The sequence below is a fragment of the Poromitra crassiceps genome (assembly GCF_964638095.1).
Source record: "Poromitra crassiceps genome assembly, chromosome: 11".
NCBI classification, from domain to species: Eukaryota; Metazoa; Chordata; class Actinopteri; order Beryciformes; family Melamphaidae; genus Poromitra; species Poromitra crassiceps.
In genome coordinates, this window is record NC_139643.1 from 4,556,952 (window position 1) to 4,569,951 (window position 13,000).

General features: G+C 43.1%; 2 protein-coding genes across 2 annotated transcripts in view; one reads left to right on the top strand and one right to left on the bottom strand.

Moving 5' to 3' along the window:
* LOC310784780 (class I histocompatibility antigen, F10 alpha chain-like) overlaps nucleotides 1–13,000 on the bottom strand; it is a 196,383-nt gene that overhangs the window by 51,476 nt on the left and 131,907 nt on the right. The window lies entirely within an intron of this gene.
* LOC310785681 (GON-4-like protein) overlaps nucleotides 1–13,000 on the top strand; it is a gene marked incomplete at its 3' end in the record, with an annotated part of 62,858 nt that overhangs the window by 19,112 nt on the left and 30,746 nt on the right. Inside the window, exons 8-10 of the mRNA XM_083646824.1 lie at nucleotides 3,692–3,896; nucleotides 12,296–12,397; nucleotides 12,550–12,590. Coding sequence (XP_083502950.1) covers nucleotides 3,692–3,896; nucleotides 12,296–12,397; nucleotides 12,550–12,590 — 348 coding nt within the window. The remainder of the gene's footprint in view (nucleotides 1–3,691; nucleotides 3,897–12,295; nucleotides 12,398–12,549; nucleotides 12,591–13,000) is intronic.

Below are 13,000 nucleotides of genomic sequence, written 5' to 3' on the forward strand. Positions count from 1 at the left end.
ACACCCACCCTGTCCTGCTATTTTTAGATGGTCATGCAAAGACAATGGAACTGAAGACATTTGATCCAACCTGTTTTCTCATTTTTTCTCAAACACCCTAAACTTAGACCCTGACGCCACATTTTACTTTTTACTCAGGGGGCACACGGGGGCTTCTAACACGCACATACATCAGACACACACCGTTTCGACCGAAGGGGAAGAACGGATTTCGAGATACCAGAGGATCAATAAGCTTTCATGTTAACTGTTCTCTTATTGGTACTGGAGAAATTAAGAAAATAGATTTCCTATTTTCCTACATAAACGTTGTTTTTTCGCACCAACTTCGTAAGACATGCCTATGATGTGATTTTTTACGATTTCCAAAACGAGAAATTAGATCTAGATCCTCTTTTTCGCGTTGCTTTATTCTCTCTCATCAGATGAGAGAAAGCAGATGTCCAGCGAGGAGCCTGGCAGCACACTGACTAAGGAGGGGGCTGGCAGCACACACACACTCTGAGGGAAAGGCAGCTGAGCCGAGAAGAGCAGAGACCGCAACACGTCATAGCAGAGTGGGTTAATACAGCAGTTCTCGCGTGCATTCCCAGAGTAGCAGCAAGACGGAGGAAATATATATAAACGAGCAGTTTCTCTTTCTCTCTGTGCTTCTTTCTCACACCCTTTGACAATGACACAGGGTCAGAGACACACACACACACATTAGTTTTTTCCGTGCATGTCATTGGCTGTCACCGCCTGTGTTGCATTCAAGTAACATAGTAAAGTCCACACAACTTCGGGAGGGGGGGGGTGTTACATTTTTTCACTGTCTGGCATGGCACAGCCAACAGTCTGAGAGGACGGGGGTGGGGGCATGACAGCGCATTTAAGGTGGGGGGTCATGTCATCAGCCTTGTTAAACTATGCATTTTTAGCCACAGATGTCTACTTACAAGACATTTTTAATGACCACATGGGCATACTTACCAAGAGCCAGTGGCCAAATTGGCTTTTTAGCCAACTTTTCGTTATTTCAACATTCTTTAAACAAGCAGGCCTTCATTTAGTCATAGTTCAGGATTATTTTCAGACCAAGCAGGGAAAAAGGCAGATTATGTTTGAGAGAGGGGAGAGGGAGAGGGGGCTGTCTAATGTATCACGAGTCATTTCAGCCTGCTGCTTGTCTGGGGAGATGATATGGGGGGGGGAAACTTATGGTGTTTAAAACATCAGGTTTTTACTATGCAACATTCCTTTAGGTTTTTTCGTGGGAAGGCTTTTTTAAGATTGATCGGTCACGCCTTTTCTCAGCCAAGCCTGAAACAAAACAGCCCATGGTAAGTCTTTAAGCAAAGGCTTACCTGGTTAGGCGGTTCTGTCCCAGACCCGCGGAAAAAATGCTGACACGGTCTCTCTTGCCTTGTCCATCCTGGTCCTGGCTCGCCAATTTGTCGTCGATTCCTACAATAGGCTAAATGCTATGCCTAAATAAGGTCAGACAGTGTTGCAAATACCTGAACGTTTATTCGATCATTTACAGTTTACAAGTTATGCATTTACTCATATGCTAATGAGGTTAGTTCAGATATGCTAATAAGCTAAGCCCCATAATATGCTAGCTTCCTACATAGCTTCGCCCATGGTTAGAATGCTTATTATTACCTGTGACACAGGGACTTATATACCTTTCTCAAGCAGCCTATGCTTCTACACATGGTGTTGTATTTGATTGGCTGCTGCTAATAATATCTAACAATATCCTCAGACCATGGTCATCCCCACGTGCACTCCTCGAGTAGGCTAGCTATTGGCATCAACACGTTGACCTTCTGCGACCCAAACGCTTTCCATGACAAAGGCTATTATTAGCCCCTTACGCCCCTAATATCTCAGACATCTGGTCAGTCAGTAGTGACAGTTTCATAATCCACATTATGTTCCTTCACAATCAATATGTACTATTCTATAACAATTTATCATTGGAAATGTCCACAAATGCCTTCATGTGTGAAAGTTGTTTTCCGGGTATAAGCGCGTCCCCGTCATCGCGGACATTTGACCACTTCTAACCTTGTAATAAGAGCGGTATGTCTGCTTCATGTGTGGGCGGGCCGATTTCCCCCCCTCCCCTCTCTGCTCGCTCTCTGGCCAGTCCTTCAGTCCTCCTCCTCAGTCAGCAGCCCGACAGGGACACAGACAGCGAAAATGGCAGCGGCTTGTTCTGAGAGTCTTGCAAGCCGCCCAACGCTTGTAGAGAAAGCAGATGCACGAAGCGAAATGTGGAAGTATTTTGCTTACGTTGCCGACAGCGAAGGCAAGCCCCTGGACACATCAAACGAAGCCAGTCTTCAACGCGACGCCGGTGAACGGATAAACATCGAACCAGGCTATTTCTCTCCGACAGGGATCCCAACTTCTTCAAAGATTTCAGTTCAAAGACTGGTTAGCGAATGTGAAGGATACAACATACATGCCCTCTTAAGTCAAACAAGTGTGATTTATTGTGTGACAAGCAAACTTATTTCACCATCGGAGTTTTGCCAAAATACAGCTTCTTTCACGGTTATTTTTACACATGTGATCCCTCAGGTGTGAAGGGAAATTCCGGGAAATAGCCGTTATTGATTTACAGGCAATGTTCCTGTACACTAGAGAGCTGCGCAGGCCTGAAATCTCGGCCCGAGCCCTCCCCGGCCCGTGACATGCAGGCCCGTGCCCGACCCGCCCTGGATGAGTCATGAAATTAATTGGCCCGAGCCCGTTGCGAGGCCCGACATCAATATCACGATATGACGACACATCTCTCTCTCCCTCTCTGTGCATGCTGCCGCGCTGCTGAACTTGTTGGTCCAAAACGTTGCTAGACTGTGTTGCCTATAAAGACAAACACTGCAGCTTTCTCTCTGTCTCTCTCTCCCCCTCTCACACATGCTACCGTGGCCTATCAAAATCCAGACATATTGTCTCGAGAAAGAGAACGTTAGATCGTTTAATTGCCAACAGCAACAATGCCCACAAACTGAAACATTATGTCACTCAAGCATATCGAAATTAAAACAGCAGACTTACCGTTTATAGCTGCATTGAATAACGTCACATTAGTGTCCTCACAATGTATGGTAGATGGGTTCGTTTTGAACAGGTTGAAATGAGCTTTCCCTACTGCAGTGGGGACTGTTTAACTCTCCCCTCGCAAACTTTGTTTTATGTCCATCGATCTTATTTCTCTCTCTCACGACACGGACACGGACACACGCGGCTTGTTTTGTTGTTTTTTACGCTGACAGTGACAGCATGCTGACTGAACGGTGGATTGTGGACTGGAGTGGCAGACTAACGTCACGGTGAGGGTGTGTGTGTCTGTGTGTGTGTGGCTGTGGCTGCCTGGGCGAGTGTCTGTGCAGTGTGCGCTCCTCCTCTTTGTGTGACTGCTCTGCTGTGTAAAATCAAGCGAGTAATACAACGTTATTTTATTTAATTATTGAAAAACGGCCCGACCCCGGCCCGGCCCGGACCTATTAATTAAAAAAAAATAAAAAACGAGCCCGGCCTTGGCCCGTATTGGCAGGCCCGAGGGGCCCGCGAGGGTACCCTCGGGTTTGCAGCTCTCTACTGTACGCATGTGTGAAAACGGCTTGTGTGTGTGTGTGTCACTGTATCTCTCTGTCTGTCTCTCACGCTCTCCCTTTCTCTCGGTCTCTCTCAGCCTCTGCCAGCAGATCAGGTGGGTGTGATGGCGACCCGGACGCGGTCAAAGCGTCCTCTCCGGGACGTCCCGCTGGGCCAGCTGGAGGCGGAGCTTAGAGCCCCTGACATCACGCCCGACATGTACGACTCAAGCTCCGCCCCCGAGGACAGGGACTGGACCGACTGGCTGAGAGGCCTGATGACCTCGGACGTGGAGAACGAAGGTGATTGGAGGAAGGTGTGTGTGTGTGTGTGTGTGTGTGTGTGTGTGTGTGTGTGTGTGTGTGTGTGTGTGTGTGTGTGTGTGTGTGTGTGCGCGCATGAGGCTCTGTCATCCACAAGGGGGTAGCTCCATTTGTGAAAAGTGAAGGCAATGCGGAAGTGCCTGAAACCTGCATGCTTTCTAATATGCCAGCAGGCGGCGACTCCACTGGCTGCAAAAAGAAGACTAATGAAAGTAACTAGTAATATGTAGTATATTACATTTTGAAAGTAAATAGTAATATGTAGTATATTACATTTTGAAAGTAAATAGTAATATGTAGTATATTACATTTTGAAAGTAAATAGTAATAAGTAGTATATTACATTTTGAAAGTAAATAGTAATATGTAGTATATTACATTTTGAAAGTAACTAGTAATAAGTAGTATATTACATTTTGAAAGTAAATAGTAATATGTAGTATATTACATTTTGAAAGTAACTAGTAATAAGTACTATATTACATTTTGAAAGTAACTAGTAATATGTAGTATATTACATTTTGAAAGTAACTAGTAATATGTAGTATATTACATTTTGAAAGTAACTAGTAATAAGTAGTATATTACATTTTGAAAGTAACTAGTAATATGTAGTATATTACATTTTGAAAGTAACTAGTAATATGTAGTATATTACATTTTGAAAGTAACACTGAACACCTCTGAATTACACATAATAAGACAGCACGGTTGTGGCGTGGTTAGCTTGTCTATAGCACCGCATTGCAATATTGTGCTTATTGTGACAGTAAGGAAATAGCCGGCTGGAAATGTTTTAATTTAAGCTCGCAGAAGACCCTGTAAACAGCTAGCTAATGCCAGAGGCTAATGCTAGCTATTTACCGTGTACTGTACTGTATTATCTGAATATCATACATCAGTCGTCAGCAGTGTTGGGGGTAACTCATTACAAAAGTAACATATTACATGTAATATATTACTTTTGGCAGTAACTCAGTAATATAACTGATTACTTATAGGATTTCAGTAATATTATACCAGTTACTTTGTAAAGTAACTCAAGTTACAAATTGAGTTACATTTTATTAAATCAAAGCACATATTTAAAAAAGATACAATCATTTCCTAATCAAACTGTGTGTTTTTTATGCAAATAACCACTATAGATGACAATAACAAAGGAAAAGAATAACATTTAGAATTTTGGATTCTTTACACTGACTTCAAGGCGATTGAAATATTTTTTCGGGATGGTTCCGGCAGGGCAGCGATGTCATTCTGCTGTTGTTTTGGTAAAAGTAATGCTAAAGTAGTGTAATAAGTAACGAGTTACTCTACACAGAAAGTAATATTGTAAAGTAACTTATTACTTTCAAATGAAAGTAACTAGTAATATGTAGTATATTACATTTTGAAAGTAACTTGCCCAACACTGGTCGTCAGACCACTGCAATGTCTGACGTGACGTCATCACTCGTTTTTACCAACAGCTTATTTTTAGGACTTTGAGCCCAAAATAACGTTATTTGTCAATTGTTACCAAATACAGTGGTGAGCAGTGACCCAGCAACACATGAAATATCTTAACACGTTCACTGCCGTTGACGAGATATCTCGTCTTAAAAAATCCAACGGTTGACTGCCGTTGACGAGATATCTCGTCTTAAAAAAAAAAAAAAAAATTTGACGGTGGGACGTGGATCTAACCCTTTTACGTCTCCTATACAAATATTGGAGGTATTGAATGTGTATAATCTATTTTACCGACCCACTGAGTGGCGACAGTGCTCTCCAGAGTAGAAAGAGCCGAGCCAAAACTGCAGGGGAAAGTGCGAGGAAACCGTTCTCATACTGTAAAATGGATTGGCGAAAACGCTTTCGCTTTCGCGCTGACGCACAGCGGTGGCGCACAACGGTGGGGGGTTCCAAGAATAGACTGGGTGCACACTTTGAAACACGCAGCATAAATAAGCCCAGAATTGCAAGAGCTTCATCAGAGCTCTCAACCGAAACCCCAAGAAACGAGCAAGCCCCATCCAGACTCGCCCCGACGAGGGGCAGCCAGGCAGCAGCCAGGCAGCAGCAACTCGCTTGTGACAGACCCGCTGCAGAGCCAAGGAGGGCGGAGGAGAACGCCCACGGAGGGAGGAGTTTGAAGGAGAGGGGGGTTTCCTGCTGTTATGGAGGAAATTACTGTTCAAAACTATTGTTTAGATGTCTGACGTCTTACTGATGCCAAAAATGAATGGTTAAAGTGACTGTTCTATCGAATTTCACAAAAAGCCGTTTATCTCAGCTTAAATTTTCAGACGCTGAAACCATGCTGTATTCAACTGCTAATGCTTACATAACTACTAACTCTACAAACTAACTCTTTTAGACAGAGAAAGCACACATTCTATTAGTTCTTTTGAGATATTTTGTGTTCACAAAATCCTAACAGAAAAGAATCCTCGGCTCTTGAAAGATGAGCCAGAATCCTCAAAAAAAAACCTTGGCAGAAGCTAACTACAGTAGGGGTGCACCGATCGATCGGCACGCAATCTGTATCGGCCGATTTGGACCTCAAATATGTGATCTGCTGTTTCCGATATTCCTTTATTGTCGCGATCGCATAGCCGATCATGCTGCACGTGAGAAACATGAGGCAGCCCATTTTCATGTCTTCAATGTCCATCGTTTAACTTTCATATTGTGCTCTAACGTTTATATCATTGTGTTGCAAAGCACACGCTTTGCTTTCGTCAGCCTACTTTCCATACTATAAGGCGCACCTGAATATAAGCCCAGCTAAATTGAATGATTGTTACATAAGCCGCACTGGACTAAGCCGCAGGTGTTTTAATGTTTAAAACTGGTCAGGAGGAGGCGTAGCGCCTGCCTGTAACAGAGATCTCCGTGTCTTATCAGCGGAGACCGTTTTTAGTCCGATGAACAAATCAATCAAAAACACTTCACTACGTCCAAGGCTACAAGATTCGTTTCATTCCATTGAATTTGGCAGCGCGGACGAAACATGGGTGGAACGAAACATGCAAATTACATGTTTTGCATCCTCATCGTCGTAACACAGCCAGTTCTCCATCTTTTGAAGCATGATGTTAGATTACAACGAGCTGGTTGTGTGGCTTAGCCTTCCAAAATGTTGCCGTTAAGTTTTTAGAATGTAATACATAGAATTGGGAACGTTACATTCAATTTCATTCAGACTGTGTTTCTGGCTCAATCGCCGACATTTTTCCCCCGGAGCGAGGGAGGGTGTTTTACAGTAGTGGCTGATAGAGCGTAGTGGCTCAGTGCTCAAAGCAGGTCGCGAGGCACATTTTTTGTCCACACACCACACCAGACTGTCAACACACCCCTTGCGTCTTTGAATCACACACATCAGCTGGTGATGAGCAGACTCAGCAGAGAGAAGTTACCTCCAGTCCTCCCGCCTACCGAGGCATTTGCATGCTGTTAAGTCCGTGTTTGATCCATATTTGCGTGTATCCTCCTAACGTTAATAGCTCCGGTTAGCTTTAGCCGCTTTAGCTTAATCGATAAAATAGTTAACTTGGGTCGAAGTTATTTTTCTTGTGTAACAGGGAAATCCCGGAAAATTTAGTATTTTTGTTGAGTGAACTGAACTGCATTGAACTGGTAACATGGAAATCCCGAAGTGGAATGAGTTTTGTTCTTTTATAAACTGAACTGAGGGAACTGGACTGAACTACTAGCCATTTAGTTCAACACAGTCTTGTGCTCCAATTATCTCACACACAAAAAATCATGTTGGCGGTTTCCTTTAGCCTACAAAATATAAAATATTGATGTAGAAAAAAAAGAAAATGTGCTGCACTTTCAATTTGATGCATTAAATGTAGGCCTATATGTAAAATGGAAACTGTTCTATAATAGACTGCTATAGCTGCTTACAAAATAAATAAATAAATATATATATATATATATCGGTGATCGGTGATCGGTAATCGGTGATCGGTCGATGATCGGTTGGGCAGATATTTCTCATAGGTGATCGGCAATCGGTGATCGGTGGCAAAAAAACGTGATCGGTGCACCCCTAAACTACAGTATTGAAAAAACGGCTGGCAGTGAATGTGTTAAGAATGATCAAATACACTGAAGGGGGCCTTTAAGTCTAAAACACATGTTTGATGCTTTCATATCTCATTACAGGGTTCATACAAAGGGCCAATCCCAATTCCTATCTTAACCCTAAATCTTAACCCTCAGTCTCAAAAATGCGCACTCCCGCGAAGTGCTAGTGCTGTCCCGATTCTCACTTTGTTAAGTTAAGGGTCGAGTTTGAGCGTGATACGGCCCTCAGTTTTAAGATTTTCCAGTACCACCCTTGGCGGTGAGTGCGATCCCAGAATCCCTTGCGTGTCATCAGCTAGATCCATTCAGATGGAAGATGGCGGCGAACGGAGGAAAAAAGTAGCCCGACAAAGTTAAGTATTTCCTTGTTAATAGCGATGTAAAAATTACGATAACCATTGTATTAGCTTAGTTTAATGTCATTTTATGGATTTCCGTTTTGGAATCCTAACAACAATGTTGTTGCTAACGAGTGGGTGCTAGAATGACCGTGCTTTCCGACGTGAGGGCTGGCTTGACTGCAGTTAAACACTGCAGTCAAGCCAGCCCTCACGTCGGAAAGCACGGTCATTCTAGCCCCACTTGTTTTGTGGTGCGTTGCATTACACGTAGGCTGTATCTTGATAAAAAACAACTCAACAACGACATTACCACCGAGAATTATGGCATTTCGTAACAACGTTAACAATGTTATAATATAATAATAATAATATGGCTTGACCAGCACGGCTAGTCGGCTACTGACTATCGATAGTTAGCAACAACAATTGTTGTTAGGATTCCAAAACGGAAATCCATAAAATGACATTAAACTAAGCTAATACAATGGTTATCGTAATTTCTACATCTATATTATCAAGGAAATATTTGTAAGGATGCTTTTTTCGTCTCCTTTTGAATTGACAGACTGGACGGAGCTTTGGCATATTGCTGCCCCCCACAGTCTGAAGACGTATCTGCCTTTAAGGGCTGTCCCATTTTAAAGTCGCAAGATAGCCCTTAACACTTAGTTTTGAGGGCTACTAAGATTGAGGGTTGAGCTTGAGGGTTAAGATTGAGGGTTAAGAAAAGAATTGGGATTGGGCCAAAGTCTTGAAAGTTGGAAAATGCTTGATTTTAACAGTCATGTTTTCAAGGTTAGGAATATGATTGAATTTGAATATCCTCCTTGAAACGTGCTTGACTTTGACTTTCAACATTATCTGGTGTTTCATCTGCACATTACAATCACTCATGTAAACCAACAATCTTTCAATACCTGGAATGAGATGATGCTGTCGTGATACTCATTGTCTCCTGGCATCTCACACAAGACACGGAGTGGACCGGAGCTGGATGGACTGACATGGGCCCCGAAATGAAAAGGACCGCTTTACTGTTCAGCTCCGCTCCACTCCGCGTCATGAGGGCGACCATCTGCTCTCATTGCTCTGAAAGTGCTTGAATGAGACGGTTAAAAAGCTGTAGGAACCCTGCTGCCATTAACACGTTAACTGCCAACGACGTACTGATACGTCAAGCAGAATCCAACCGTTGACTGCCAGCGACGTATGGATACGTCAAAAAAATCGTTTTTTTTTTTTTGACGGTGGGGCGTTGATCAATCCCTTTTACGTCTCCTATACAAGTATTGGAGGTATTGAATGTGTATAATCTATTTTACCGACCCACTAAGTGTTGACAGTGCTCCCCCAGACGAGCGAAATCAAAGAAAAAGGGAGCAAGCCATTCAAGGAAATGGCGAGGCGATTTTACAGTATTACATTCTCATGAAAATGGTTGGGGGAAAACGCTCTCGTTTTCGCGCTGATTGCTGGCGATGCGGGATTGCAAATTTACATAATACATTACAGGTGGAACACACTTTGAAACACGCAGCATAAATATGACCAGAATCGCAAAAGCTTCTCTCAACCAAAACTCCCAAGAAGCGAGCGAGTCCATGCCGACTTCCTCAAACAGCAGCCTGCAGACAGGCACAGGAGAGCAGCAAAAGCACTGAGACTGTGACGGCCGCTGCACCCAAGAAGAGGGAGGAGTTGAAGCAACTCTGCCTCTCGCTCTCTCCCTCTCTCTCTCTCTCTCTCTCTCGCTCTCTCTCTCTCCCTCCCTCCCTCTCTCTCTCTCTCTCTCTCTCTCCCTCTCCCCCTCTCACTAGGATTAAACCTAGTGCGTCTCCCTCCCGAGAGGGAGAGAGAGAGAGGGAGGGAGAGCGAGAGGGAGGGAGAGAGAGAGAGAGAGAGAGAGAGAGGGAGGGAGAGCGAGGGGAAGGGAGAGAGAGAGAGAGAGAGAGAGCGAGAGGGGGAGGGAGAGAGAGAGAGAGAGAGAGCCAAAAATGAATGGTTAAAGTGACAGCTCTATCGAATTTCACAAAAAGCCGTTTATCTCTGAATATTTTTTCTGATGCTAAAACCATGCTGTATTCAACTGATAATGCTTACATAACTACTAACTCTACAAACTAACTCTTTTAGACAGAGAAAGTACACATTCTATTAGTACTTTTGAGATATTGTATGTTCACAAACTCCAAGCAGAAAATAATCCTCGGCGCTTGTAAAATGAGCCACAATCCTCAAAAAACGGCTTGGCAGAAGCTACCTACAGCAAGAAAAAAACGGCTGGCAGTCAATGTGTTAATGAACAACACATGCACTAACATTAGTTTGGAGACCTAATTGACCTGTTGGGCCACAGAGTAAAAACAGCTTGAGTTCACTAACATCTAGCAGCTAGTCCGACCGGCGGTGAGATGTCACTGTTGATCAACACAGTATATAAAATAAGCATAACCAAACGTCGGATAGGTCGGACCACCGTGTTTAACTAGGTTATGTATTTAACATTATAATTACGTAGGGGCCATATGATTTCCGCAAAACTGAAAAAAATATGGACGGATTCATGAAATTTGGTAATACAAATCTAATTAACTGGAAAACATGGAATATTGCAGAATTGTCCATAATTTGTCTGAAATTTGTAAAGTGGACCTGATTATGAAAATCAAAAGTAGATCTAATTATTGCAGTAACCTAAATTATTTCATAATTGTAAAATAGGCATAGAGAAATTATTCTGTTTTGGATTGGGGTGTTGAGGGCCCTTACGTCACCTCACAACTTGGTTTTCACTTTGAGAAACATGGCGAAGAGGCTGAGAGAGAGAGACAAGTCATATAAAAACGACCCTAAAAAAAAACAGATTTCATATGGCTCTACAATTATGACTGAAAACGACAACAAAAATAAACAATAAACAAGTTTATGATATCTCCACCATTCAAATCAATTGGCAGGTGTCTACCCGGAAGTGACTTTTGTTACAGTGATGTCACGGTGATTGGGTCAATAGCAGGCGGTCCTGTGGTTCTGTGGGAAACTCCTGCTCTCATGCTAGCTGCTCTCATGCTAGCTCATGCTAGCTGCTTCTGGATCCAAAAAACCAACATGGCGCCAGTCAAAACATAGATGATGGATTATGGATGGATTACTCATTCCAGGCTCCGCCCATAGTATGAAATGGTACAGGAAGTGACTGGAAGTTGAACTGTCTTATTCACCTTATTCTTTGCCCATACAAGGACGCTTCTGCAGACGTCATTTCGTAATCGTCTTTCCGGTTTTAAACACGGAAGTAGAGTACGCCTACCGCAGTCATTTAGACTTGCCAAAAAGCTGTTTTCAAGCTAAAAAACCCCCAAACTGTTTTGAAGTTTTAATATTTGTCGGGTGAGAAAGTAACATATATGTGACCAGTTTATCAGAATAACGCCTATTGGAAATCCTTAACGAGCAGCGAGGACCGGGAGCGCTGACTGTGCTCACACCGGTCGGACTAGCTATCTAATGATCAAACCCTACCACTGGCAGTGAGAAAACACTGTCGACGTTCTTTTGTAACTAACGTTAAATGCCGACCGGGTACAGTCATCGGCTCCTCACAGCAGTAACGTTATGAACATGTAACTGAAGTTGGCCGCAGTGTAGCTTAATTCTGAATGTTGCCAAACTTCATTCATACTGACGTTTTATTTTGAAAATAGCCGCCAACTAGCGTTGAACCGGAAGAACAAATACGTTGCGTTGAACGCGGAAGAGAGAAAAAGTGGGCGTGGTGAATAAGGTGAATAGTTGATTGTCTCTCTCTGGTGAAAATGTGAAACTCAAGGCTTCAAAACAATGAGTCTCCGTCTTTTTATACAGTCGATGATCACCTCATTACAATCTCTCACTCTCTCTCTCTTACTCTTTCTGTCTCTCTCTCTTCTCTCTCTCTTTCTGTGTCTCTACCAGAGGAGTGTGATGATGAAGACGACCCAGAGTATAACTTCCTGGCCGAAATCGACGAGCCGGACAAGGAGGATTACCGTGACGACAAGGCTGTCCGCATCCCCAGTCAGTACACACACACACACACGCACGCACGCACGCACGCACGCACACACACACACACACACACACACACACACACACACACACACACACACACACACACACACACACACACACACAGTGTTTTTCCTGACATCTCTCTCTCTCTCCCACAGAGAAGGAGGTGAACGAGTTGATGGAGGAGTTATTTGAAACGGTGAGTGTTTGCAGCTTTTTACACATGAACTAAATGACTCCATTCATAAATTCTACTGAGTCACCTTCTCTCCAGTGTGTTTGGGGCGGGGTTAAGCCCATGGCACACCAATCACACATTATAATGTTTGATTTGTGTGCCATGGGTTTTAGAGTGTTTTTTCTGGAGACACTTTTTACAAATGACAAACCATCGCGTCTCAAAACACAACACGTCTTATATATCAATCGTAAGAAGAGCCAATGTGTGAATAAATGAACATTCCTGACCATTCTTACTGCCATTTCTGCATCACCGGCTTATATTATGTTGAATAGGTCAACCAGCCATTTCAAAGAGATAAGATATAGAGAGAGTTTGATGAATCACAACTGTCGTTTATGTACCTTATTGAAAACACATACACATTA